Here is a 27439-nt window from a genome sequence, read left to right on the forward strand (position 1 = left end):
CCTCACAAATTTTCCAAGTAACAAAAGCCATGTTGCAAACATGATAATGTCACTGTAGCCTCATTCAGAATATTACTCACTCTTTCTGTTGCTTTGCTACTTCAGCACTTGGGAAAGTCTGAATTTCCCAGTAGTGTGACCATGATACTATTTTTATATCTTCAGCATCCACTTATTTTCACTTTAGTAAGAACAGTCTATGGTTGAGCTGAATTTTGAAGGCTTGCTGAAAAAAGGAGCCAGATTTTATTATTAAAAGATTTTAAGAAGGAAACATTTGATGTATAAAGAAAATGTATACTTAATAAGAAAGCAAAACTACAATATATTATTTCTTCTGAAATTCAATACTTTGATCAATACTCAAGGTTCACTGCATTGTGAAGACCAATATCGTCTTAATCCTCAAAGCATAAGCTTGTGAATAGCATAATGTTAACATTTTTCGTTGCAGAAGGGATTATAAAATTATTTGATAATGACTAATTACAAATTTACTTCATGATTGATTGCAAGTTCACATGAAATTCAATAATAATAATGTCATCAAAGAAATTTGGATTCAAGAAGTCAGAAAAAAAAGCTCAAATCTCTAATCTGGATACAACACGATTAGGTTATGTACACTAGCAGAGTGTCACCTGCCTTAGGCATAAAAAGTTTCAAAGCAATCAAAAAGCACAAATAAAAACATGAGCCAAAGAGAAATTTACTAATTTCTATTACCCTTTCATCAAACTTCTATGGAAAGTTCTCTTACAAGGAAAGAAAAATACCAACGGAGGGGGGTGGGGTGGGAGAGGAGGAGGCCTGTCCCTTTGGTGGGTGGCAGCCCCAGGGCCCAGCTTCCCTTCAGCAAGCCTTTTCTGATCAGAGGTGCCAAAGATGTTCCCTCTTCCTGTGTCCCAAATGCCTCCTCCTTTCACTGCCACACTTCTCTCAGGTGTGGTCTGAAACAGCCTCTTCCTTTTTCTCCCTACTTATTTACTTCTTAACCTTTTATGTCTAATTTTCATCATCAATAGACTCATTATGTCTAATTTTCATCATCCCTCTCCAAGGTTTCCAGTGACCTTGTTCTTGACGATTTGAGGACTAATCTCCCACTGATGCTCAGTCCTTCCATTTGAAATCTTTTCTCCTTCCTTAGCTTCAAAAATTTTATGCTTTAATTATCTGCTTCTAATGCTCCTTCTCATTTCACACGGCACAATGTTTTAAACATGGGTTTTGATGCCAGACAGACCTGGGTTCGAATCCTTCTTCTGGCTGCAATACTCTATCGATGAAGGTTAGGCAAGTAACTGAACTTCTCTTAGTCCCATTTTTTCCATCTGTAAAGTAGGGATGATAACAGTACCCACCCCATCTGGTTATAAGGAGCAAACAAGACAATACATGTAAATCATTTAGTTCAGTGCCCATAAAGGTAAGCCCCTAATGACATCAGCTATGTGTATTCTGTAATCACAGGTTCTCTACACAACCCACCTCAAAGAACCTATTTTACAGTGTCAAGACCTCTGTGTTTATGTAGCTAACATCTAAATCATCAGCTATAGAAACTTTAAACTATCTATGCCCAAATTGTGCATATCCCTCTATATCTATTAAAACTTGCAGCCTTTTCTATTTAAGTGAATGAAACCACTGGTTTTACAGTCACCTTATAATCGTCTACCTCCTTTGGTGATAGAGTAAATCTCATTAATTCCTGATTTGAAAGGCAGTATGGCATTATGATTAAAGACAGGGGCTGGAGGCTGGCTGCTTGTGTTCAAGTGATGGTTCTGTCACTTCCCACTATGTGACCCAGGGCAAGGAACTTAAACTCTTTGTGCCTGGATTTTGTCATCTGTAAAATAGGAACAATATTAGTACCTATCTCACATAATGCTTAGTAAGTATTATAATAATGTTTATTAAATAAAATAAAATTTGCAATGTGGCCTTTTTATTGATTTAAATAGAGAAGTGAAACCATAAAACTTAAAGCAAAACAGGGTATTTTTATTAGTTCTCATTCCTTCCTTTGAATTCTCATTGCCCAAGCTCACAACATATCATAACCAGATGATGGTCAAAGCTAACCATCCTGCCTCTCTGAACCAATCTCCCTAATTCCAGCCTCTCATCTACTTTAATCCATTTTTCATTTAATCCCTAATTGCCAGATTAATCCTTCAAAATACTCCTTTTGTGTTGTGCCTTTCTGGACTAACTCCTGTCGGTGACTCCCCATGGTTCTCAGACAATAAGGGAGCACCTCACCTGCAGTCAGCTTATCCATTTCTCTATGCACATGTGCATGCCTCCCCTGAGTGGAACTCCCCAGGTTCACCATACCCTCCATGTCTTTATTCTTGTTCTTTTCCTTGCCTAGAATGTGCCACATTCTAAGTCTTCAAATCTTATACATCCGTCAACAACCAAGTCAGATTCCATTTGCTCCATGGAGCTTTTTCAAGCTTAGGCCTCATCCACAGCTTCTGTGGTACTACACAGTTTACTAGAGAAGAAGGTATCTTCTACATACAAACTTGGTTCTTCCCATGCGATTACTGTTTTAGACTGTGATTTACATGCTTCACGTGTGCAGATCTTGCTTGGTATTTCCCATTGCATAATCTCAATTTTGTGCATTTGGTAGATGAGGTGGAAGTGGTTGAGTTCACAGATGAATGATGATCCTGACCTGGGATAAGTAGGTTTGCTCAATTTTTTTGTTTTCATTTCACTACTGGACGGTCGAATGGGCATTTATAGTCATAAATGTGATAATATTTTGGCCACAACAATAAGCACACCTAAATTAGAACCAAATAGTTTAATAAATTCAACTTAAATGTATATTCATATCTGTGTGCAGAATGCTCTTTATTCATGTTCACCAAATTAATTTCTACATGAAGAAAAGGTACAGTTAAATACTTCAGAATTTTTTTGTACAAAAAATAAAAGTCTTACATACGCAATCCTATTAAAGTTGAGGCCCTCACCAGTTCTTCATAGGAAAGAAAGAATTTGGGGGATGCTGGCTATACTTTCTTTCCAGTGGTTCATGTCCAAAAAAACACTGAGAAGTTCTGCAAAGTGTGAAACGCTATGAGAATGACCAAAGTAAAAGCTTCGTTGAACTCTGAGTCATACGTTAGTTTGCTTGTCTAAGGACCTTTCCTTTTCTTAGTAACCCAGGGGCGAAAAGAAAACCAGAAGGAAGCAGCAGCAGAAGTCTTTCCTTCAAGAAGGACAAATAAATGTTTATAAGTAGTTTTAAAGGCAATTGACACTTTAAATGAAAGTAAAAATTTAATTAATGGAATTTCTTAAATAATTTTGTATAGTAAAGAAAACAGGTTGATAGTATGGGTTTAGTAATAATAACGACAGCAGTAGTGGCATCAACAACAACAACCAGAAATGTAGGTCTATTATAGCTAATCTAATCTCTTAACAAGCAGGATCCAGAAACCCACCCCAGACTTACTATTTAGCTTCTGAATTTTAACAAGATGCCTAGATCCAAGTCTAGGAAACACCTACCTAATCCATTTACATCGGCACTAACATATAATCATAAACGTCCTACTGAATAACTGCCCTTTGTGCTTCTTAAATTCCCAATCTTCAAAGTAAGATCCAATCTTGAACCTTGTACTTCAACTCAAACACTTATTTTTTAATAACAAAAGTAGAAATAACAAAGGATACTCAGGTTAACAAGTGATTAACCAAAACCTCTAACTAATGACAAACCTGATTAATGAACATTTCACGATTTCTATCTTACTCCACTTCAATCCATAAAAATATGCTTGTTAGATACTTGTTTTCAGACCCTACACATAACAATGACTTTCTTGAGCTGACAGTCTCAACAAAACAGTGCAAGCTGTAGGGAGAGAAACCAGGCCCTGTAGTAGCCAGAAGGAGCCAGGATTAGAGTCACACACACCTTCTAGCTTCAGTCAAGTGCAGTCAATGACTCTCAAAGAGTCTCAAAGAAGCCAGACAGTCAAAGCTAGAATGACATACACTGCAGATTAAAGCAGAATCTATTGGCAGGAGTAGCTGAGCAGGATCCTACCTGGGAAACAATGACATTGCAAAATGACACCCCAAACTGTTGCAGAATGAGGATACAGGACAAGACACTGACAGCCTAACTTTTGCTAAATTCCAGAGGACAGCCCCCTGAATTTTAAGGAAATTCCCTTGTCCCTTATTGAGGAGGAGGCCTACATCCCTAAAACTCCTGCACACCCAGTGGCTACCAAAAATTTATATTTCAGTATTTCAAATTCTCAGATATTCACAGTGTCATCAGAATTCACATACTGCATAGGCTAGTTGATAAATTTAATCATTTTTACATACATTTTTTTCTAGACAAATTTGCTCTTCAGCTTCAGAAAATGTACTTACGCCATACAAACAAACAAAAAACAGAAAAAACAACTCCAATATTTCCCCCTGGTTAAGTTTATTCATCAGAGTAAATGCAGTTTTATCTCATTATCATGTTTTCTATGAGGAAACTTCTGTTCTTTTTTTAGATCTGGAGAACTGCTTTTCCTGACAGAACCCCCAGAATCGAGAACCCTGAACTGCAAACTTGTCCTTTGTCCTCGTTGTTGACCAGCCTTATCAGGGCACACATGGGTTGGCAACGTGATTCTAAGATAAAAATTCCAAAGATATAATTAGATGTTTTTCCGAGAAATATCACCCAATGCCATAAAAATTTGTTTGCTGTTTTTCACTTCATACTTGACGGGAATGGTCTCACAATTTCTTGCCATTTAATCATATTCTTTTAGATAAGTGAGAAACATTAACATGGCACTGAAGAAAAATACATACTTTTTAAATCAACAATACTGAAAATACAGACCTTATCTCAAAACTGCTAACTGTGGCATTTCAATAAACACATTTTTCTTCTTAAAGCTTATAACGGCATAAATATAATCAAAATAATTTTATGCCCTTGAATTTAATTATGAATGATAAATGACAGAAAGATATATCCCAAGTCAGGGATGTACAAGCTTTCTTATAGTGCCTTACATTCATTAGTTCAATTCTGAACATAGGGGATGAAAAGAGAGAGGCTTTCTCTTCACATCTTTCACAGATGCGTATTTGCTACGTTGCAGAAGACGACTCTAGCCAGTGAAAGAAGTACTGTGAAAACATCTCAAGTTTTCTACTGAACTCCATCGTGGCTAAAGAGAGACCAAAAACAGGTTTTGTGCAAAAAAAAAAAACTTCTACTGCCACCTGCTGGTAATTTGTAGTCAATGATTCTTAAAGATGCTTGAATGACAAATTCTAGAATACAGTGGAATCTTTTGACTTTTAAAGAGGAACAATCTTTGGATTCCTTTCTATCTTCCTCCATTTATGGATATATATATATAATTTTATAATAAACTATGGATTATATGTAATATTATATATATTTCTAGAAGTAGAGAAATAAAGCCAGAAGAGCACATTTTCCGGACGCCCACATTTTCCAGACGCCGACTGCCTCCCTCACCGACTCACACTGCTCTGAAAGGACGTCAGAGACTCACATTTCCATTTTCCCCTTTCCCACAAAAGCCATTCAACTTAGTCCTAGGTCAGCAATAAAACCTTGAAACCAAATGTCTTGGCAGAGCTGTCTGCAGAGTAGTCACAACTCAAACATTCTAGATCTGCTAGAGAAGTTTCACTCCCTTAGCCAAAGAACCACAGGCCAAATCTGTACTTTTGAAGACTTCTCAAGAGGCAACTTAAACTCTAAGGATGTCAACATAACGTTGACGGAGGATCCCAAATGAGAGATCTGAGGCTGGAACTGGAATGCCCCTGTTGGCAAGATCTGTAACTGGAGATCTAAATCTGATTTTAAAATTCAGAAAGGGTGGGCCCAGGTTCCTGTAGTCAGCTTCATTTTTTTTTTTTTTTTTTGGAGAGTAAGAATTTCAAAAAGCCTTTGCTAAAAGGTTTTAAGGGAGATGATTATTCTTTTTAATTTAGAGGGTATTTTAAAATTCAAAGTAGATCGGTAAAACATTTTGAGGAAGCAGTACTTTCTATCAACAATATACCAATTCTTCCTGCCAAAAATAAACTATGGAAATTATTTTTTTAGTTATTCCATGTCACAAGTCATACATTATAGGATTTTTCATGCCACATTGCTTCATCTATTCTAAAAATATACTGAAAAACATGGATTTGACTAACCATTTTCTCCAAAATTCATGTCAAGTACAATGTGAATCAGAAGGCAATGTCCCCACATATAAACCCTGAGTCTTTCTTTCACATCCTTAGACATGAGCAAATTTGTCTGCTAGGACACTGAAGAGTTGTCTGTAATTCTATGGTTCTATAATTAAGATTTGTACAAATTCTGCTGCCAAAAAATCACCAGAGTGGGTGGTGAATACAGCCAAGTAAACTCTAATTATGGAAGGCGGGTTTTCTAAGATCTCACGTACAAGAAGCCAAGGCAAGATCAGAGAGTTAAGATAGTTACCAAGGCAATATAAATAGCCTTGTCAAATTCAGTGTAAGCCCCTACTTTAGTAACAGTTGTTACCTCCCAGAGTTCACAGGTACTTTAAAACCCCAATCTGGGATCCTCCACTTGGAATCCAGCACTTAATTGTGCCCCAAAAAATAGAGTTATGAAATTTACACATGTCATTTTCACTCCTGGGACTAAAAAAGGCAACAGAAGTCCAACGTCCCAGATAATTTTCCATTTTATATTTCAGCTCCTCTACTAGTATTATTTTTAAAAGTTCTGTTCAGAATTCAATAACATGCCATTAGCATTCTAAAAGATAGTGTGCAAACGGTAAGTGTAAAGCACAATAAATTTACATAAATGGAACACATGCATATAATCAGCACCCAATCCAAAAATAGCATTTTCTGCACTCCAAAAGTGTTCCTACCTACCCAGAAAAGAAGAAATTTCATTTTATAAAATAGTATTACAAAGTTCTCCCAATAATAACATTATATGGTGTATTCTTACTGTCTGGATCTGTAATTACAGCCTTAAAGCAGAAGTGATTATGCTTTTTCCCATTTGTTTATATAAACAACTATGCCCATCATTGCGCTTATCAACAAACTGCATGAACTTCTTATTCGAGACCTGGCTCACATGCCACCACCTCTATGAAGACTTCTGTGTGACCTTCATAGAAAAATGAATTACGTCCTCATCTATATTCACAGAGTAGTTTGCAAATAGTCTGTGTTTACACTTATAACACTATAGTTATTTATATGTACATCTACTGTTTTAGACTGTGAGTACCTCATGGACAGAAAAGGCATTTAGTTTCATCTTTTGATCTACCTTCTGTGCTTTAAATTGTATGCTGAAGAATGACTCAATGTTTCTCACACTATTTCTTCTGCCACAGACACCTGAACAATTTTTCAAAAAAGAATGTTCTACCAAACTATATTCTATAATATTAAATGAAGCAAAATATATAATCCAGATGTTTTCAACTATAATCGTTTTAATGCCCTCCATATAAATAATTTGTAACAGAGTATATTTTATTCAAATAGATTAAATAAAATATGCTAATTTTAAAATATATACACATTAGTAATATATTTAGCATATATAAGTTGACAATCCAATGCTTTGTGGTAAGAAGCAGGTATTTTCTTGCAAGCGATGATATCAAGGTACTTCTCTGTAGAAGGAAGTTCACAAAATACACTTTTTAGGCCTGATTGTCTCATTTCCTCTTACCGCTCTCCTCCCCCAATCCTTCTCCACTACAAAATTAAACAAGCTCATTTTAACTAAGCTGAGATTAAACTTTACTTATACATTCAGGTCAAGGATCATAGAAGAAGAAACATGAACATCTCACGAAAGTCGGAAATTCCAGAGCTCTCCTACCTGTGTACCTAAGCTGGCTGCCATCATGTGAGTCAGAAGTTTAGCTGCAAACATGGAATATCTGGCACAGAAGATATGGGAAAGAACAGCCAGGCAAAGACCTGTAGGAACAAAAAAGCCCACGTGTGGTTTTATAATCCATGAACAAACAGTAGCATAGCGAAAATCTTTGGAACAGTTAAGCACATAAGGTCTGTAGCCTGCCTTTGCTGCACAGCACAGTATCTCGGGGAAGGGTTACATTGCAATTTTAATCTACTCCATTTTACAAGACACATAAAATCTTCACACTTATCAAAGAACCCCAAAGGGAACTTTAATTTTCAAACATCTACATGATCATTTCCCTACTAAAAAGAAAGCACAAATTAAGCAGATTAATAATTTCATTAAGCTTTTGGTTTTCTATGTTTCCATTAGACAAGTTTTACTATTTAAGAAAAGAATCAAATTCCAATCCAATTTTCTAAGAACAGGTGGCTTGGCTAAATAGAGAGATTTAGGGAGGTGAACAGGATTTTTCAGGCATAAAACTGTGAATGGTACCACCAAAACTCAGGTTGGGTAATTACACCTTTTTATCTACCAGGAATAGTTATGTAATTACAAGAGTGGTAATTATGAATTTTAAGAGCAACCTATGCTACTGGATGCCAAAACCAGAAACAAAATGTGTTCTTTCCCCCTGAGACGACTTTTAATCTAAACATCTATATCTCTAAGTGAAGTGAAGAAAATTATTCTTATTTTCTTTAAATCTACTTGAATTCACCTATTTACACTACTTCAAGGGGATGATTAGAACCTCAGCATTAACCCACAAATCTTTTATCTTGCAATTTGTATAAACTTCTTTTAATGACAGGTTTTAAATGCAGAGCATACACATATTTTTAAAATATTTCCTGCCTTTTAAAATTTACATGTGCTGCATATGGTAACCCATTTGCTTTTTCACTTACAACTTTTCCTCCACCCTTGTCCTCAATAGGGTTATTTTGTCTAAGAATTATCAAAACATAACACCTGGCATGTGTACACTCTTTGCCATGTACCTTGCCTGCATTACCTCATGTATCAATGTCTGCTTGACAAAGAGGCGACACTGCATTTATTTAACATTTTGTTTTCTCATTATCTTCTCTGAAGGTGGAACAAACTTTTAAAGTACGTGTTGGCATAAGTGGACTGGGCATCTGCAAAATGCCACATGGGATCTATGACTAATTGTCTGTACAGAAATGCCTCTCATAACTCCTTTTGGGAAAAGCTTTCAGTATGTTTAGATTTTAGTAAGGGAGACAAAGTTCCACCCAGGAAGTGAGGGTTTGCATGAGTCAAGGCTTTAGGCCTAGAAATCTAGAGTAATCCATATTTAGGAAGGCTGCCATGGGGCATTCTGGGACCAGTGTGCAGGTCCTGGGGCTGCCTCCAAAATCTACCCACACAGGTACACAGTATATCCAGACCCTACAGAGCCATGGCTGATTTCGCACTTTTACTGAGGTGGTCTATTAACTATGCAAGCTGATGCTCTGAACACACTAATGCACACTTTGAATTTCCTATGATGATCAAAGCTGGCTTAAACTCAAGGTTTAAGTGTGTGTGTGTGTGTGTGTGTGTGTGTGTGTGTGTGTATAATATACTGACTTAAAAGCAGGGCCTTGCAAGTTTTTTCATTAGAGGCCGCATGATCACAAATATGTGCTTTACTGGAATTTTATTGTGGTAGATGGTAACAACGTGAAGCAAGAGGATTAGTGTTGGGCAAAGAAGAAACACACATGAGTCAACTGTTTTTTCTTATTCACAAGAAGAGCTTATTCATAGCCCTTTCCCTTAACTTGTTAATTCTCCAGTATACTCCAACCTCATGATATAAATTGAGTACAGTTACATTTGACCAGCTCAGGAATATCTAATTAAGTATGTTAAGCTTCAGTTAAAATGCTAGCATGACACCTGGTGGCAGTTCAGGATTCAAAGCTGGTGGCAGGAAAATGGGCGAGATTCTATTAGCCTATAACTATATTGTATGATGGCTCTCTAGATGCATTTTTTTATTTAGGGGAGAAGAGTGGTGCTAAAAAACCTCAGGCAGGCTGTGCCTAGCCCCAGCTGGCCTAGGGAAAGATACTGAATACCTCAGATTTACAGAAATGAAGACTGCAGTTACCAAATTTCCAAAGCACTATATGCTAAGTATTTATATTTTATTTTCTTATCTGATATTGAATAACTGTATTTGGCATACGTGATTTAAATTTACATGTCAGTTTTTGAAAAAAATTGTAACATTTATTTGGTTTAAATTCTCTTAGTATAAATACGTAAATCATAGGATACAAAATGTTATAACTATAAATAGAATGTTTTTTTAAAAAAGTGTCACAGTTCGAGGTATTACCTAAACTCTAACAGTTTTTTAACAGTGTACTCTAAACAAATTTTAAAAAATTGATCCCTTGGCAATTACGTAGGAAAAATAAGCAGCTAATAGAATAATTTTCCTTTACTTTTTTTCCTAGCACTGCATAGGGTACAGACTCAGTTGGAAAAGAGCAATTAATTAGTTCACTAACACAAATGACTTTTCCATACCATCAGAAGTGAGACGGAAGATAAAAATACTACCCTTAACAAAATGATAGCTGATAATCTTTGATGTAGATAAGAAAAATCTCTCAAGAACAGCTAGATTCTTTTGCTATTATCAAACTGGCCCCAAAATCTTCTATCTATACAATATTTGAATGTCTGTATGTGTATAAACATATGTAATGTTTATATACAAATATGCACATCCAGTACACACCTCTATTGTTTGGTTTCCCTTAAGAATGGGATACACTTCCCAAATTACTGAAGTTTATCCCTTCACAAGCCAAATATTAATACTTCTTCCCATGAAAATTTCCTTAAAATATTTATAAATTTTGTATCTCTGTCTACCTACATATCTCTGTCTTCTCTACAGATAAATCTAAACAGTCAAATGATCACCACATTATTAAATCAGTTATGAGCTTGTTAGCTTAGTTTTTTTCTATTTTCCCACCTAATGCTAGCTGTAACTGTCACTTTTTCTACTTTCTGTTGCTCTTCTCTATTGAGTCCCATATTCCTGCAACCCTCCCCTCAGCACGATGCCTCTTGGTTCCTGCTACTAATAAGCTAAGAGCAGGAAAATTGTCAAGCCTGAAAAGTTTTCTAGGTTGAACCAAAGTCAACATGAAACACCTTGGAGTACACAAGTTCTGTAGGTTAGGGGAAAAGATTTATTCCAGAGGGATGAGGTTGCCAGGAGACCAGCCTCCAGATAATCAGGGTGTTAAACCTTTGAGGTTCAATACAATAACCACAGCCATATATGGCTATTTAAATTTTAATTAATTAAAATTAAATAGAATTAAAAGTTCAGTTCCTCAATTGTACCAGCCATATTTCAAGGGCTAAATAGCCAGATGTGGCTAGTGACTACCATATTGGACAGTGCAAAACATTTCCATCATCACCGAAAGATCCATTGGAGAATGCTGTGTTAAACTGTCCCATTTGAAAGCAAGAAAGAGTATGTTATATTTCAGAAGAAGTTTTATTAAAAAATGGCTAAAATGAGATGGTTTGGGACTTGAAAATATGAACTTGACTTACATAGCCACAGGTACCTCTCATTAATGGACGATGTCACATCAACACTGTATATTCATTTATTTATTAATAATATTTAACAAATAGCTATTGAGAAACTACTATGTGTCAGGGGCTGTGTTAGGCAACAGAGACATGATGTTCAGAAAGATAGTTACTCGCTGCTCTCCCATTGCTTGTCTCTTTATTTCTATCTGTATCTTCTCCCAGAGACTGGTTTATGAAAGGTCATAGAACATACTTCTGGTCAAAGACAAGTGCGGGAAAACATTCTGGGTGGTTTTCAGAAAAGTTTTCATTGCTCTTAAAACAGGATCCACTTAAATGCTTTTCCCTTGGCAAGCCTAGGCATCATTGTGAGATGCTTAGAGCTGCTGCAGCTAGCTCAAGACCATATAGGGACAAGGCAGAGAAAATAAAATCTTTGAGGAGAGCAAAACAGAAAAACGAGAAGAGGCTGGCCCCTGATGACACCATTGAGATGCTGAATTACTCAACCCTGGAACTAAATCTGTTTATTTAAGATATTTGAGTTACCTCCTGTTACTTGCAGCCAAGTTCATCCTAGATAATCCAACTCTATGTACATAGCTAGAGAAATCCAACACTTTTATGCCATGTCAGAATTAAAACTAAACTCTCTAACTTCTTTATCACCAGCAATTATCGCTTCAAACTTTTTTTTTAAGTTCTTACACATCTTTTATATTCTTCTTGTGACTAACTCCCCATTTGATAGTCAGAACGAAGTTATTTTGATATACTCTTCCATATAATCATAATGGCTATCTTAGGACAATGATTACAGTGAATACGAACTTGATATTTTTGGGAGAATTTGACACAAAATTTTAGAAAATATCTCTCATTCTAGAAAATAATTTGGAATGAGTGGGCATTTGGTAAAGTTATAAAGATTTTTTTTCTGGAAAAACTATCAGAATCTCAGCTTGTAAAATATAAAAGGAACTACCAGAATGTTCTTGCAGTTTAATAAACTTTGAACAAAAGAATATGCATGCTTCAAAGGACTTTAGCTTGTGCTAATTTGCTTATCCTGTAAGTCTTATTATTTAGCAATTTATAGACAATTATTTCCTGTTACTTAACTATAAAATTGATATTGTGTTGGCATTTATACACTTAGTAATTTGTAAAGTAAATAAAACCATTAGCCATTTAAAAGGGAAACTTTAGTTTGACAAATATGTTACAGGATTTCTCCACCATAAGAGAACAAAAAAGAAAAAGCAAAACAAATGTGAAGTCTGTAGTTTGTCTCTACCCTCAGCTTAAAAGTACTCCAAACATAGGAGACTCACCAACAGGCGCATCAAACATGACCTAGTTCACGTACTGATGTTAAAACTGAAATGGTTATGGAATGGTACAGGGTCTTGTTAAGATCACAAGTCAAAATCAGAACGATTCCAATCCACTAGTCTGTCTTTGATAGCACAACATGAATAGAATGATGGGAAGTAGAGCAGGCTTCCTTGACATTATCCTCCAAATAGTAATGTGTACCTCAAACCATGCTTAGGTTCCTTAATAATTACACTATAAAATTACAGCATTATCATCTAAAGTTACCTTAAGCTGTATTTCTCCCAAGTCACCTTTGAGGCAAGTTTCACAACGTTACACTAATGTACACAGTCACGTTTTATTTGTCCTCCCTTTCTATCTTTTCAGCTTCAAGGGATAACCTTAATTTAGTTCCTTGGAATTTGGCAAACTGGTTTACAATTTTAAAAGACAAAGTATATACCCTTATCTTTCACCTTTCTAAGCTGAGGATTACTAAACTTTTTGGCCTTTATGCCCATTTTACATACTTTGATCATTTTAGTTTTTCTGCTCTAGTATAGTAACCAGAACTGCAAATTAGAATTGGAACAGATACATTGTGATCTATTCTGATTTAAATAAGGGTTAATTTCTGTCTAATTGTATGTCACTACATTCTATCAGACTGCTTCCAAATTCAGAGGGATATCTGGTGTGGCCTGACCTAAATTACAGAATGTGTATGTAAGATACATAAAATTCTCTTCTCTAGTTCCTGGGGCCCCATCAGAGGGATGGACATTCCTCATCCCCTGGAGCTGAAACTGAGGCACAAAGACAGGACTTGACGTCCCTTGATCTACAGAACATACAATGTACGTTCCACTATGTCATGGACAGAAGGGGAAAAAAAACCCATTAATTTCAAGTACGACTCCAAGTCGAAAGTAATAAAAGTAGACACTGATATTTAGGTGTTGATTCTCAAATACATGAGCAAATCTACACAGCCTTTTCTAGAGTGAGTTGCAAAAAATATGTATTTATTAACAATTTACCCAGGAAATACCTTATGGTGCTACTAGCCTTCTATAAAATCACGATAATATTCTCCCTTTAGTTTTTAAAACTCTTTGTTTTGATGTTCAGTATTTGGAACAAGAAAGGGATTTTTATGGGTCATAGCAGTACTTGGATTTATATCTCTACGGAAATATATAAAATGACTAGAAATTATTTCAGTGTTTTACTTTTTGGCTTTATTTCATCATTCTATGAAATTTCTGTAAATATATTAGCATTAAAGTAAAATAGGATGTCTCCATCTGACATCCATTTTGGAACTATGTAGACCTAGAAGAATCTATTAAGTAAGAAATGTCATCCTTATGAAAGATGTTATTAAGAATAAGAAATTATTAACTTTTGCTATTCAATCTAAGTTAGGTTCAGAATTAAGATACATTAAGGAAAATGTATAACTTTATAAAATAAAATTATAGTGGAAAGATTTTAACAACCAGGACAAAGAACTGTAATTACTTACTTGCTTCTACCTCCACAAAAATTTCCTAATAGATAAAGACTATTAGGAGGACTGTTTGCAGACCAAATAAAAAAGACATGAATCCAATGATAATCACATTTACAGACAAAACATCATTAAAGCAGGATATCAGAAATGTCTGAGTTAGTATATCTACCACCCTGTTATGTTAATACAATTTAAAATCATATATTACAGGTGGGGAAACTGAGGTACAGAGAAACTAAGTAATTTGCCCCAGGTCCTACAACTAGCCAATGGCAGAACCAGGATTTGAACCCAGGTAGTCTTGCTCCAGGGTTACCCTATACCCAGTTCTCTGCAGAGCACATTGGTCACAGAAGCAGCTGTGGGGCTGTAAAAGATGACTCAGAATGGGCACGGACTGGGTGAGGGCGGGGACAGAAATATAGTTTAAGGAATTTCAGACTCCCAGCCATATAAAGAATACAGCAAATGAGAATAATTCTATAGTTATTCAAAGTTAAGGTAAAGGTAAATAGTCTGACAGACAACACAATTCAAGCTCATATTCCTGTCAGAAATGGGGCCTAGATGCAGAGGGTGAAAGACAATTTATTACTAACACAGTGGCTGAGCACATTCAGAGCTCCTAGGTTGTAGAATACAAATCGACCCATGGGTAATTTTTTTATTCTTAATGAAAATACAAAATGTTCTGTATATATTATCTCACACAATCCTGACATTCTACTGCAGAACCTGCCCTCTAAATCACGACACTGTGAACTCTAGCCTTTCTCATTATCTAGTCTCTAGTCCACACTGTATGAGTTGGAACTATGTCTTGTTCTTTCCTATATCCTCAGAACAAAGTTGGCCCTCCCTAAAAATCTGGTGTATAAATTAAGGAATAAATAAGACCATGGGAAAGTTTATTTTCTCCTAGTGCTGATGAACTACAGTATGTTTGCATCTTGTATATATAAAAGGACTGTGGAAAAACAGACTTTCATTCTTATAAATATTTAAAATTATTGACTCAAAAATACTCAACTGACCTGAGATACATATAAATCCAGAAGAGAAAAAGGCTTCATTGTATGAAGACAAGTTGTCAGTCTGGGCGTAGACAGCGTACACGGACATGTATGAACAGGCACATTCCACGTGGTCCAAAGTGTCCCCAACCACTTTGCAAAACTGACTGTCAGACAACCAGCTAGGGCAAAAACACAATCGTCACTATTTCTCTTTCATAAATACTTAAGGTGTTGAGATGGCTTTTAAAGAAAATAACTTAGTGAACTTAAGTGTTCTTTACTCCAGACTTAAGCTGACTGCATTTTCAAGAGGAAACACTGGAGGGAATATCTTGTCCAAGACATGACACAACAGATCCCACAAGACACTTTAGGAGCAGCCTAAAAACAAACCAAACCTGCAAAAGCATTCCCGATACTGAAGAGGCTGGTCCTCTCACAGAGCAGGACCAGGCGCGACCTAACCTAAGCAAACACACCCAAGGTTTTCAACAGAAAGCTCTCCTCCCTCGCATTCAAAAATACCAAGAGATTCACACAGCCATTGTATGTGTAGTACTCATCCTTCTTCACTTTTCACAATTCCTTGTATTTTGAACATAAATTATTTATATGCTTTTCTAAGTTTCCTCCCTTATCTTTTTTGGATTTTGGAGCCAGTTATATTACATAAATGTTTTCCAGGGTTTTTTCAAGTGTTTCCTTCTATAAGGTCTGGCTTTTAGCACAAAAGCTTTGTTATGATTATAGCAACTGTAGTGTCACATGGCGAGCCATCTGAGCCTTTTCCCTCTCAGTGCCTCTTGATTTCTTTCCTTTTCTAAGGACATAAACCTTCTTCACCCCAACTGCAGAGTCAAGCTTGAAACACTCATCATTAATTATATATTGAGGATTACAGAGTATCTGTGTATTAGGTTTAAGACCTGTCATCAGGCATTAGAAATTCCCATTGAAAATTATTTTTTCACAAAGAAGAGAGAGACTAACCAGAATTCTGGTGTTTGGAGAACAGCTGGTTACCTAAGCTGGTAGACCTATTCAGCATTTTAGTTTGTGCCGCTGACAGTCGCACAATAAACAGACTCTATTGACTGATTTGGACCCCAAACCCTCTGGGCTAGCGCTGCCTAACCCTACAGCACTGATTGAGCTCTAAGTGATAGAACTGCTCAGAAACTTGAGGCCTTAGGCCAAAAAGATTCAAAGAAAGAATCTCTCTCTTCTTCCCATTCCTATGCATGGCTTTAATGCGAAAATGTACTCTAAGCCATATGTGGACCGGAATTATAAATCCCTGGTAATCCCCCTAAACACAGAGCATCGGTTCCCGAAGCAGAAGCCCACATGGAAGGGGCACACGTAATGTCCTTTGCTGCCCAATAAACTCACCAATAACCACAGGAAGGTTATCTGAATGGAGTAGAACTCATGCTAAGTCCCATGAAAGCAGTAATAATAAAGAAGTAAATAATGTGTTAAACACACATTTAAATTTTGGCTGCATATGCCACCCTTGCTAGACCATTTCAAACACTGCTTTGTCTTATTTATTGCAGAGGTTATTCTCTAGTCTAAGTCTCACCAGAGGCCATCAATGCTCCAGTGCAACACTGCGCTCAATGGCACTGAAACAGGGAAGGAGCAAATTCTGATTTTAAACAATTATGAATAAGTACCTTGCAGCAGCCTGATTCCAAAGGAGACACAGAGACGTCTGGGGAACAATTCTAGGCTCGGCAGCATAAATCCTGTAGACAACCTTATTGTTGTCAGTCAGGGGTTGTGAACTCTGACCTTTCACACTCAAAGATAATATCTATAATGTCAAAAAGAAAGAAAATTTTATGATATTTTTAAATTACTATTATGACTGAATCTCTAATTCTGAACTTTGCTTCATTTTTCTAGTCATTTTAGTCACTTGCTTACTGCCACTATTAATAGTTAGCTTCCTTAAGAACGTAAGGCATCTCTCTGGTTTTCAGTTGCAAACATTCTACCTCCACTTCAGTTACTGAGTAGTCTTCAGCTGACAACACTCATACTGACGATAATTGTCAGACTTCATCACAAGTGGGGTATATAATAGAATACACAATATTAGTGAAAACTATATTTTTTCCACTTTCCCTACTTGTATATATATTTTACTCAATCAAACATGAAGGAAATATTTCCAACGATTTTCGAGACTAAATACTCTACAAATAGTTCATAAAGATGGGACATGCTTCATAATTAGCTTTCCACGTGCAGCACTTACCACAAATCTGATCAAGCAAATGCATTCTGAGGAGTGTGTCTGCCAAGGAAAAATCAGATTCCAACCAGAATTCTTTCTAATGACAGATTACCTTATTTTTCAGAGCAGGAAGATTGTTTCCAGTTATAAACCACTGCTGGCTGCTATACTCTGTAAACTGGACTAATTCACATGTACTTTTCCCAGCCATTATTTCTGCATCCAGGACATCCAGTAACCTCTCTGGAATTCGAATATAATCACCTTCCTTTCCTTCAAACTTGTGCCCATTGATTTGCTGAGGATACCAGTGAAGAGCCAGTATTGACAAATATGGGCAACTGTCAAGGATGGTTTTGCTTCTAGAACAGAAAAGCAAAGCCTCTGCTAAAATGGCATGCATCGTATATATATTATATTATATTTGTTCTATATATCCACTTCTGTTTGCTGAAATGCATCACACTGGGGCTCTGTTCTTGTGTATGACCATGACACGACCAACTCAGAAGCAGTAGAGAGAATGTGCTTTCATCGTCTTACGCTTGTCATGATTTTTTTGCACAGAACTTTCTGCATCCTCTTGCATGAGCCCCCTTGTAGCCTAAAGCATGAGTTTTTCAAGCTGTTTCAAGAATATCAGATACAATCTGCGGCTATAAAATGTACTTTTCTGTAGTCACATCAGCATTCGGGAAAACTGGCTCCCCCAAACCAGGAACAGGTTGAGGAAAGGGCACAAGGCTGAACTGAAACCCCCTACTGTATTTAAGAATAGCATAAACCTCAAATACCTACAGCCACGTTTTCATCAAGAGCTTACCTCACCCCTTTCTAGCCCATCAGAGCATTGCTAACGTAACCATGTGACTGGTAAGAGAAACAGCCCTGAACAGTGGTTTTTATTCATTTGACAACTCTGTTTTGATGATCCCCTAGGCATAAGATCCTATGCTCAGTGAAACTGCTTCCAAACCTCAGCGTGTGTTGAAATCACTTGGAAGCTTGTTTAAAACAGATTTCTAGAGAACACCCCAGACTTACTAAATCAGAATCCTTGCCTGGGGAGAGCGCTGAGGTTCTAGGAGTCTGCATTTTTTAACCAGTCCCCCAAAGAATCTGATACATCCGTGAGCCCATCACCTTTGCAAACAATGAGGGGATACAAAGATGAATCAGATCGGAAACCTGCCTGAAAAAGTTTAGAGAATATCAGAATTTTGGAATAAAAATTAAGCATTAAACGTTAAAAGTTATAAGGGCCAATACATGTAGAGTATGTATAACTATATCACTGATTTAAGTGATACCTTGCCAAGACCCCTAATCTGGTAAGTGGAGCTGAGAATTTTCAATGGAAGATTTGAGAAAGAAAAGGAAAGCGTAAGGGGCTAACTTTTCCTCTAGCTATACTCTCTCTCTAAAAAAAAATCTGCCATAGCTTTAACTGTCACATTTGAACCAGTGTCTTCAAATATCTACCTTTAATCCAGCCATTTATCCAAGCTCTAGGCTCCTGTGTCCAATACTCCCATTGAAACACCTCAATCCTCCACGATGGCTTATCAAAAACTTCATCTGTTAATCTCCCCATCTTGCCTCCCACATCTTCACTGGTAACTCTCAGCTAAAAGCTATCACTGCAGACCCCCAGATCAGGTACAATGTGGCTGAGACCAGTGAACCTCAGCCACATGGATGCATACTCCCACCCTTCCATCCCCCTGGAATCTACTGAGATTTAGCCCATCAATGCCATCATGGACTCTGCTACCTCAGCATACTGAGACCAACACCACATGCACAGAGACTCCACCCAACTCTGACACAAGTGTTCCAAATTCCTGGCCCATGTTACTTGCTGATGACTACACTTCGCCTGACAGCTAAACTCCTATATCCATGCCCTTCCACTGCACTCACTTTGATCCATCCCACAATCTGCTTTACACCCAGGCTGAAGTGAGGAGGGAAAAACTCTACCCACTGGCACACACTGGCATCACTACAAATGCACAGTGACCAACCTCAACTGGGCCTTCAATGCCACTTGACATTGTTTTTACTTGGCTTCCTAGTGATTGTTATAGACTCCATCATTCTCCTCAATCTCCCTGCTCAATGCCCAAACCCTTCCCTCTCAGTAGATGCCCTTGAATATTGCTTAAGACAATGTATAAATAATGTATATAAAAATGGTCAACATCTTTAGAGTTTTCTCAGTAAAAAAAAAACTAGTTTTGATCTCTCTCTTATTTTCTATGTTCAGTTTGTCACCTATATGTTAATCCTACCGCCTAATTATTTTCAAGGTAACATCCCCTCATGTCCTAGCCTCAATTTCAGCCCTCATCTTCTCTTACCTGAACAATTACTACGTAGTCTTCCTATTTCTTGATTTACCCTATTCTTTAATCTTTAACACTGTCCTCAACATTATAGTTTTAAATCCTAAGTGTGATATTCTCTCTCTCTCTCTCTGTCACACACACACACACACACACACACACACGCACGCACCCTACCTAGGTTATTGTATGTTCAACCTTTAAAGGTTGATTATCTCCCCAAACACGCCAGGCTACTCTTGCCTGACTGCCATTGTACATGCTGTTTCCTCTTCCTGGACAACTCAGAAGCAAAGGTAAGTCTATGGAGAGGAAGCACAGGGCAGAAAACATATTGATTCATTTATTCATTCTATTCACTCATTATACCATAACCATTGAGACTCTACCATGTACCAGACACTGTTCTAGGCCCTGGGAATACATCAGGCAACAAGACAGAAAAGGCCACTCCTTTTGTGCATCTTACACTTTCTTGAGTTCTCACTGGGCCTTTGAGGGACAGATATGGGAACCAACATTCACAGCAGGATAGATGGTTCACATCTAAGACATCCTTGATATCCTGGTGATCTTGCAGAAAAATGGAGAGGAATGGAACTATGGGGAGCACAAAGCTATGAACTATTTAATTTCACTGAACAACGTAGTTGAACATAGTTCAAGAGGGAAAAAAATAGAGGATATTTCTTAACTACACACACACACACACACACATACACTATTGTCTCAGTGCAAACTACACAAAGTAAAGCAATGATCCATTTCAGAGGTTTCTGAAGACATCAGAGACATTTACAAATGGCACAGAGGAGCTGAACTGCTAATCATTGGTCTCAAATGGAAGTTTAGGAAAAGTGGTGAGGAGTAGAGCAAGGACCTCCCGAAAGGGCATTCAGAGCCTTTCAGATGCTTTGCTGAAGCTCCTCATTAAGAAAACCTCAATCCCCAGGACTCACTCATCAGGATTAAAAGAAGAGCACAGAGTAAGGGGATGCTGGTTCTATACCCTAACCTCAAGTCATACCCTGGCACTGATGGGGGATGAAGGTCTGGGGCTCTTTGGAGCTATGGGGCTGGGAGAGGAGGTTTTCTTCCAGAGCATATGGTTACAATCTCTTCTGATCACACAGCATGGTGGCGGGTGGGAGCTGTGGAGTCAAGTAGGCCTGGGATTGATGTCTCACCACGGACTAATCGTGTGACGCTTGGTAAGCTGTGTAAGGTCCCTAGCCTCAGTTTCTACATCTGTAAATAGAATAATAAAAGCCCTAACCCTAACCTTGAAAAGCTACTTAAAAATGATCTTTTGTAGGGATAAAGTATGTGCAACTTTTAATAAGATTGGGTCGAACCATATGAAATTTCTAATATTACACTGTTTTTACCTACCAAAAAAGGCAATTTCATATCATTCAATCTAATACAATATCAGGACTACATACAGTTAATCACAATTATTACTATTTTATTCCTTGATCTCTCTTGTAACCCCTTTGTATCCAGATTGACTATCTCTTTGAACTTCATGTGTCTTGTGATCGAAGCACATTAGTGCTTTTTTTTAACATTAAAAGTTTTACATATCCAACTCATAGTTTAATTAACCTGTCAGAGTTCATAAAGGGCCCCATAAATAAATAGATGATTTAAATTATTATATCAGATTTTTAAGATGTAGTATTCAAAATATCTCTGAATTTCAATATGACTAAATGAACACTGATGTCCGCGTTCTTTAACAGAATAACTAAGAAACGTTATAGAGATTTATATAAAGACTCTTAATCAGACACATCCCATTAGATAACAGTCGTTGTTTTTCAGATAACATACATTACTCTGTGAGAATTGGGGGCAAATCTCAATTTCCAACCATGTTCTATTATCAGCCATTTTTAAGTTAAAGCAAATAGAAATAAAACATTTTTAGGTCTCTGTACTACAATGATCCAATTTACCTTATGAATGTAATTTAAAAACTATGACTTCTGAAGAATATTAACAGAGAGTTACAAAATTATTACATAGTTAATAATGAACACGAGCCGCATTTTATTTTTTCCTTTTCCTCTTTCTTGCTTTCTGCTATGAAACTCCAGCCATGAAACAACTAGTCTGAAGTTCAACAACAGAACTAGAGCTGCCTCCAAATGGATGAAACTGAACCATAACTCCAGGCGCAAGCACGATCCAAAGCACATCAAAACACTTCTAAGGGTCGGAATCATCTTCCTTTTTTTTTTATTCAGAATGTATCTTCTACTCATTATATAAATAAGAGTAAGCAATAAGACTTTTTTATTTTTAAAAGACCCTTCAAAACAAGAGGAATATATTGTTGACAGTTACATTTATTTTTCTTGATGTAGTTGCTGTTTTCTTCAAATAAAATTAACTTCATTTGCCCATTAGGTACAATGCATCGATCTTATAATCCTTAGTTACATCATCTAAATGTCAATTTGCATTGCATTTACTTTGTAAACTGTGGAGGAATACATATAAGGTACTGCTGTTATACTAAAAAATACTTACTTTTCACCAGGAGAGCCACAGGTAACATCAGTCAGCAGAGAAAAGGCAAAATTCTCAGCCACTTCAATAAAGTGACTGAATCCTCTAGTGTCCTTGCGCTTTGGGTTAATAAGAGCACAAAGAATTTCATAGAAAAGATTTCGGCTTTCAATACTGAATGCTTGATTTTTTCCTTCAATAGTTATCTGGAAAAAAATCCAAGTATGAAAATACATCTTCAAAAATAAACTTCTTAAATGATGTGTATGGTATAATATAACATGTGTTCTTTATTAACAGTTATTAATATTAACAAAATAAGGATGAACTTATGAAGAATTTAAGAGAAATTAGTATCAAAATTATATTTCAAATATATTCATTTGTACTTTAAAAAGCACAAATAATCATTTGTAAAGAAAAGACAAAATCACCAAAATATTTTCTACTTAATAACTAGATAAAGCCTGAAATGGTTGCATAGGTCACTTAATTTTAACTACAATAATTAACATCATGAGTCAAAATTAATCTCACTTTTACATCTACCCCAAAGAATCTTATTCTTCTGACCAACAACTAAGGAAATAAATACAAGACTATTTGTCCATAATAGAAATAAGATTATTCTTGATTATCTGTTTTTCAATGAACAGAAGCCACCACGTATGACTCAATTTCTAAAACATCAAATGAGAAAATCCTTTTCCAATCAAGAGTAGTCAAGAGCTCCTGGTACGCCTGCCTTTATTGGTAAGTATGATCCTTCCTACCGCAGAGGACTAGGTTATTTGTTGTTGGAGGGACCAGAAGAGTAGGAGAAAAAATAGCCTTCATGATTAGTTTTTTTCCTAGCCAGAATGACAGGGACCACATCTTTATTGTCTGACCAAGTATGGGTGTGAAGCCACTGACTTGTTATTCCAATAAACTCTCATATATCTGAGAAGCGCCAATTAATTCTCCAAAATCCAAATTAGTCATCACTTTCTCTGTGGTCTCTATACTGCATCTCACCTGCCAACATACATGATCACTCTTTTTATAACTTGCACATACCTTTATTAATGAATTTACGACAACGTTGAAATGATTTGTCTGTTACTCCTATAGTTGAGCTCATCAAGGAAGCGGCTCATGTTCCCCACATTTCTTTTATTGCTTTGTAATCTATTCAGCACCAAGCTGACAGCTGAACTCAAGACCAAAGCTTATAAGAGTAGCCATCTCAAAGACAGTAAGGAAGAAAGGAGAATAATCCACAAGAAAAAGATGATAAAAGGTACTGAACAAAAATTTAACAAAGTAAAAATTATAATGGAGACAGGGAACAGCCCACTGGATACTGAAATGATCAAACTGAATATGTTAAGTGGAAAATAAGCTCAAGAAATGCTCCCAGAACTCAGAGATAATATAATACACAAATAGGACAAATCCATAAGATACAGTAAGCATATTAAAGAGTAGGTAAAAGGGGAAAAAACACAGTTCTTTGATAGGCTAAAGAAATACTCCTGTCTAAAAATGCAGAACTTGTTCTATACCAGAGAAAATTAGGAAAAGAAACAATACCAGATGTATCTGGGTGATTTTTAAATATTTCAAGAATTAAAAAAAAAAATCCTACCAGAAACCAGACCGGAAAAAAAATTACTAACAGAGAGACAAAAATTCAGTTTGACATCAGACTTGTTCGCAAATAAAATGCCAGAAGCCAGTAGAGCAACATGTGCAGTCTTAAGAATTAAAGGTTGTAATCCAAGAATCCCAGAGCCAACCGACATTTCATTCACATTCAAGGACAACAGAAAGTTTATTTTAGTAAAGAGCATAAAAAATAAAACAAAAGGCCATTTATATAACCCTTGGTTAGTACAGGCACTGTTCTCAGCATGTTACATTAACTTCTCTGCTTCTCACAACAAGCCTGTGAGAGAGGTGCTAGTGTTATTTTGTTTTGTTTCCAGATAAGGAAACTGAGGCAGAAAAAGGGTGCCTAACTTATCGGAGGGCATGGAGATGGTGAATGGCCACGCCCAGGAGGCACTGTGACAGCCACCCTGTCCTGATTCGAAACATCCTCCACTTGCTTGGCCTAAAATAACAACACAGATTGACTCAGTTTGTAGACCAAGTCAGTCAAAATTATCACAAGCATGAAACACAAAACCAGGCAGTAAAATACAGAGCTAAGTCTAAATCACCATTGGTATGATTATAAAATAGATCAAATGTGAAAAATAATTCTTGAAATACAAGGTATATAATATTAAAAAGTATATCATAGGGCCAGCCCCGGTGGCCTAGTGGTTAAGTTCAGTATGCTCTGCTTTAGCAGCCCAGGTTCAGTTCCCGGGCGTGGACCTACACCACCCATCTGTTGGTGGCCATGCTATCACAGCGGCTCACATACAAAAAGAGAAAGATTGGCACAGGTGTTAGCTCAGGGCAAATCTTCCTCAGTGAAAAAAAAAAAGTATACGATAAAAAGAAATATTCTGGTTCTAAAAGGCCATTTTACATAACAAACAAAAAGAACTCCTCAAATTATCAAAATTGGTTTATGAAAAAATAGAAAACTTGAACCCACCACAGGAAAAAATTAAAAAGCTATCAGGAGAGAAAACAGAAAAGGAGACCTTTGTCAGGAGGAAAGGGAGTCTATCAAACTTGCACAGAACAAATTATTCCTGTGCTCTTTCAATTGTTCCAGAACACAAAATTAGAGGCAACGCCTGCCTCCTGACTCATGTTTTATGGAGCTTCAATAACCTGGAAACCAAAACCCAATTAAATAAAAAATTTGCATGTCAAATCCAGCAGTCTTAAAAGACTAATATTAATAAGACAACTGACAGCTTTTTAAATAATTTCACTGCACCACACCTAGGAAAATCAAGGGATAGAATATTATGTAGAGCAAAAACCGGCCCAAACCCACAGCTGGATTTTATCCAGAAAATCTTTACAGTGAGTCATTTAAAGCCACTGCTCTTTTTAGCACAATATTTGTTTCTTCTGAACATAAGTAGTTACTTCTAGTGAGTGTAATAACAATATCTAACATCTATTGAGCTCTTAGCTATAAAGAAATATACAGAATAGAGCAGATTCTGTTTCAAAGAAGTTAGGATTCAGGAAAAAATAAAACCTACAAATATGAAACAATTTCACTTATAATACAAGATCTTTTAGAATGAAGTTCAATCCAGTACTTGGAAGTTCTATTCCGTACTCCTGAATTTGAACATATCTTAGAGTACATGTTAAGTACATATGGTATATATGAATGGTCACCAGATAGAGGATTGGTGGTGACTCTATTTGAATTTTGGATAAGCAACCAACAATTTTTTGATACAAGTACGTCCCAAATTGTGCATGCAAATAAAACTATTTTTTATTTTCAATATACTAAAAATAGATGTATTCATTGTTTATCTGAAACTCAAAATTAACTGGGCATCCTGTATTTTATTTGTTAAAATTTCAACCCTACTATATGTGATAGTCTACATTTTTCAGTGTCTGTTTCTTTATTGTTTTATTCTCATTATTATAAATATATCTAAAACATGAAAATGTTTTTTGCATTTTACAGATATGCCAGTCCCCTCTTAATGGCTATTTTTTCCAATTTTTGTTATTATAAGTAATGCTGAAATAAACATTCTTGTTACACATGTATTTGGACAAATGTTCCCCACACCCATTAGTTGGCTTTTTTTCCCCGGCTTTATTGCGATATAATTGACATATAACCATTAGTGGTCTTTTGATTTTACTTGTGGTATATGTGATGAGAAATTCAGTTTAAACTCTATGTGGTCAAGATTATCAATCATTTCCTTCATGGCTTCTGAGTTTGTTTTATGCTTTAGAAAGAACTTCCCCACTTCAAACTTATATAGTAAACATGATTCATCCATGTTTTTTGCTAGCACTTTCATGGTTTTAGTTTTATAGTTAAATCTCTGATCTGTCTGAGATTTATTTTGGAGTAGGATTTAAGATAGAGATCCAGCCGTTTTTCTTTAGACTGGTTAAATCAGCTGTCTCAACACCATTTACAGAATAATAATTTTTGACCCATTGATCTGAAATGTCATCTTTATCATATATGAAATTTTCATACATGCTTACATTTATTTCTGCACTTTCTGTTCTATTTCATTGATCTAAATGTCTATGTCTGCATCAGTGCCACCTGATTTTAATCATTATAACTTCATAACATATTTTCATATCTGGGGGGGGCCGAGGACCCTCTCATTTTTCTTTTTTAGAAAATTTCTGCCCATTCTCACATGCATATTCTTCCAGGTGAACTACAGCATCATTCGGTCCAGGTAAAAAAAGAATCAAAAATAACTTACTGATATTTTGGTAGGGATTATATTGCATTTATCGGTTAATTTACGGAAAACTGTTGTCTATGATCTTGAGTCTTCCTATTCCTAAACAAGGTATAGATTTCTATTTATTCAAGTCTTTTATGTTACTCAGTAGATTTTTTTCAGTTTTCTTTATATAATATATATAATATATGATATTACATATACATATGTACATTACATATCACATATCATAGATTATGTAAAATTATATATGATTACTGAATACTAACTCAGTTATCCAAATCACCAGATTTTAGTATTGACATCATATAAAAATATGTTTGGGAAAATAGTGTAACATAACATTAAAAAAAGAATTTCATAACAATAACATGATTTGAAAGTAATCAGAGCAAAGGTGGCTTCAGTTGGAATATAAACATCATTTGAAGAATTCAAATTATGTTTTCTACGTGATTTTATAATATTTTATAACATTTAAAATTTATTTTATTCCTCTAATAATTCCCAGGTTGTTTATTTCATATAAATTATTTTA

The 27439-nt window shown here is 36.1% G+C and overlaps 1 protein-coding gene across 9 annotated transcripts in view; it reads right to left on the reverse strand.

Moving 5' to 3' along the window:
* Positions 1–27439, reverse strand: part of ADGRV1 (adhesion G protein-coupled receptor V1) — a 519382-nt gene that overhangs the window by 267264 nt on the left and 224679 nt on the right. For 6 of the 9 annotated variants that reach the window (XR_015552022.1, XR_015552021.1, XM_087430056.1 and 3 more), the window contains 5 exons: positions 22562–22746; positions 17788–18037; positions 17110–17249; positions 15449–15609; positions 7937–8037 (listed from right to left, as the gene is read on the reverse strand). Coding sequence is in view for 7 of the 9 variants with exons in the window: in XM_087430056.1 (XP_087286182.1) it covers positions 7937–8037; positions 15449–15609; positions 17110–17249; positions 17788–18037; positions 22562–22746 (837 nt within the window). In the remaining 2 variants the exon portion in view is untranslated. Of the gene's footprint in view, positions 1–3296; positions 4678–7523; positions 7725–7936; positions 8038–15448; positions 15610–17109; positions 17250–17787; positions 18038–22561; positions 22747–27439 lie in introns of those variants that run through there. The other 3 variants (XM_087430058.1, XM_087430057.1, XM_087430060.1) reach the window with 3 other exon arrangements.

This window comes from Ceratotherium simum, chromosome 4 (assembly GCF_057802395.1).
Source record: "Ceratotherium simum simum isolate JZ-2026a chromosome 4, ASM5780239v1, whole genome shotgun sequence".
Taxonomy (NCBI): Eukaryota; Metazoa; Chordata; class Mammalia; order Perissodactyla; family Rhinocerotidae; genus Ceratotherium; species Ceratotherium simum.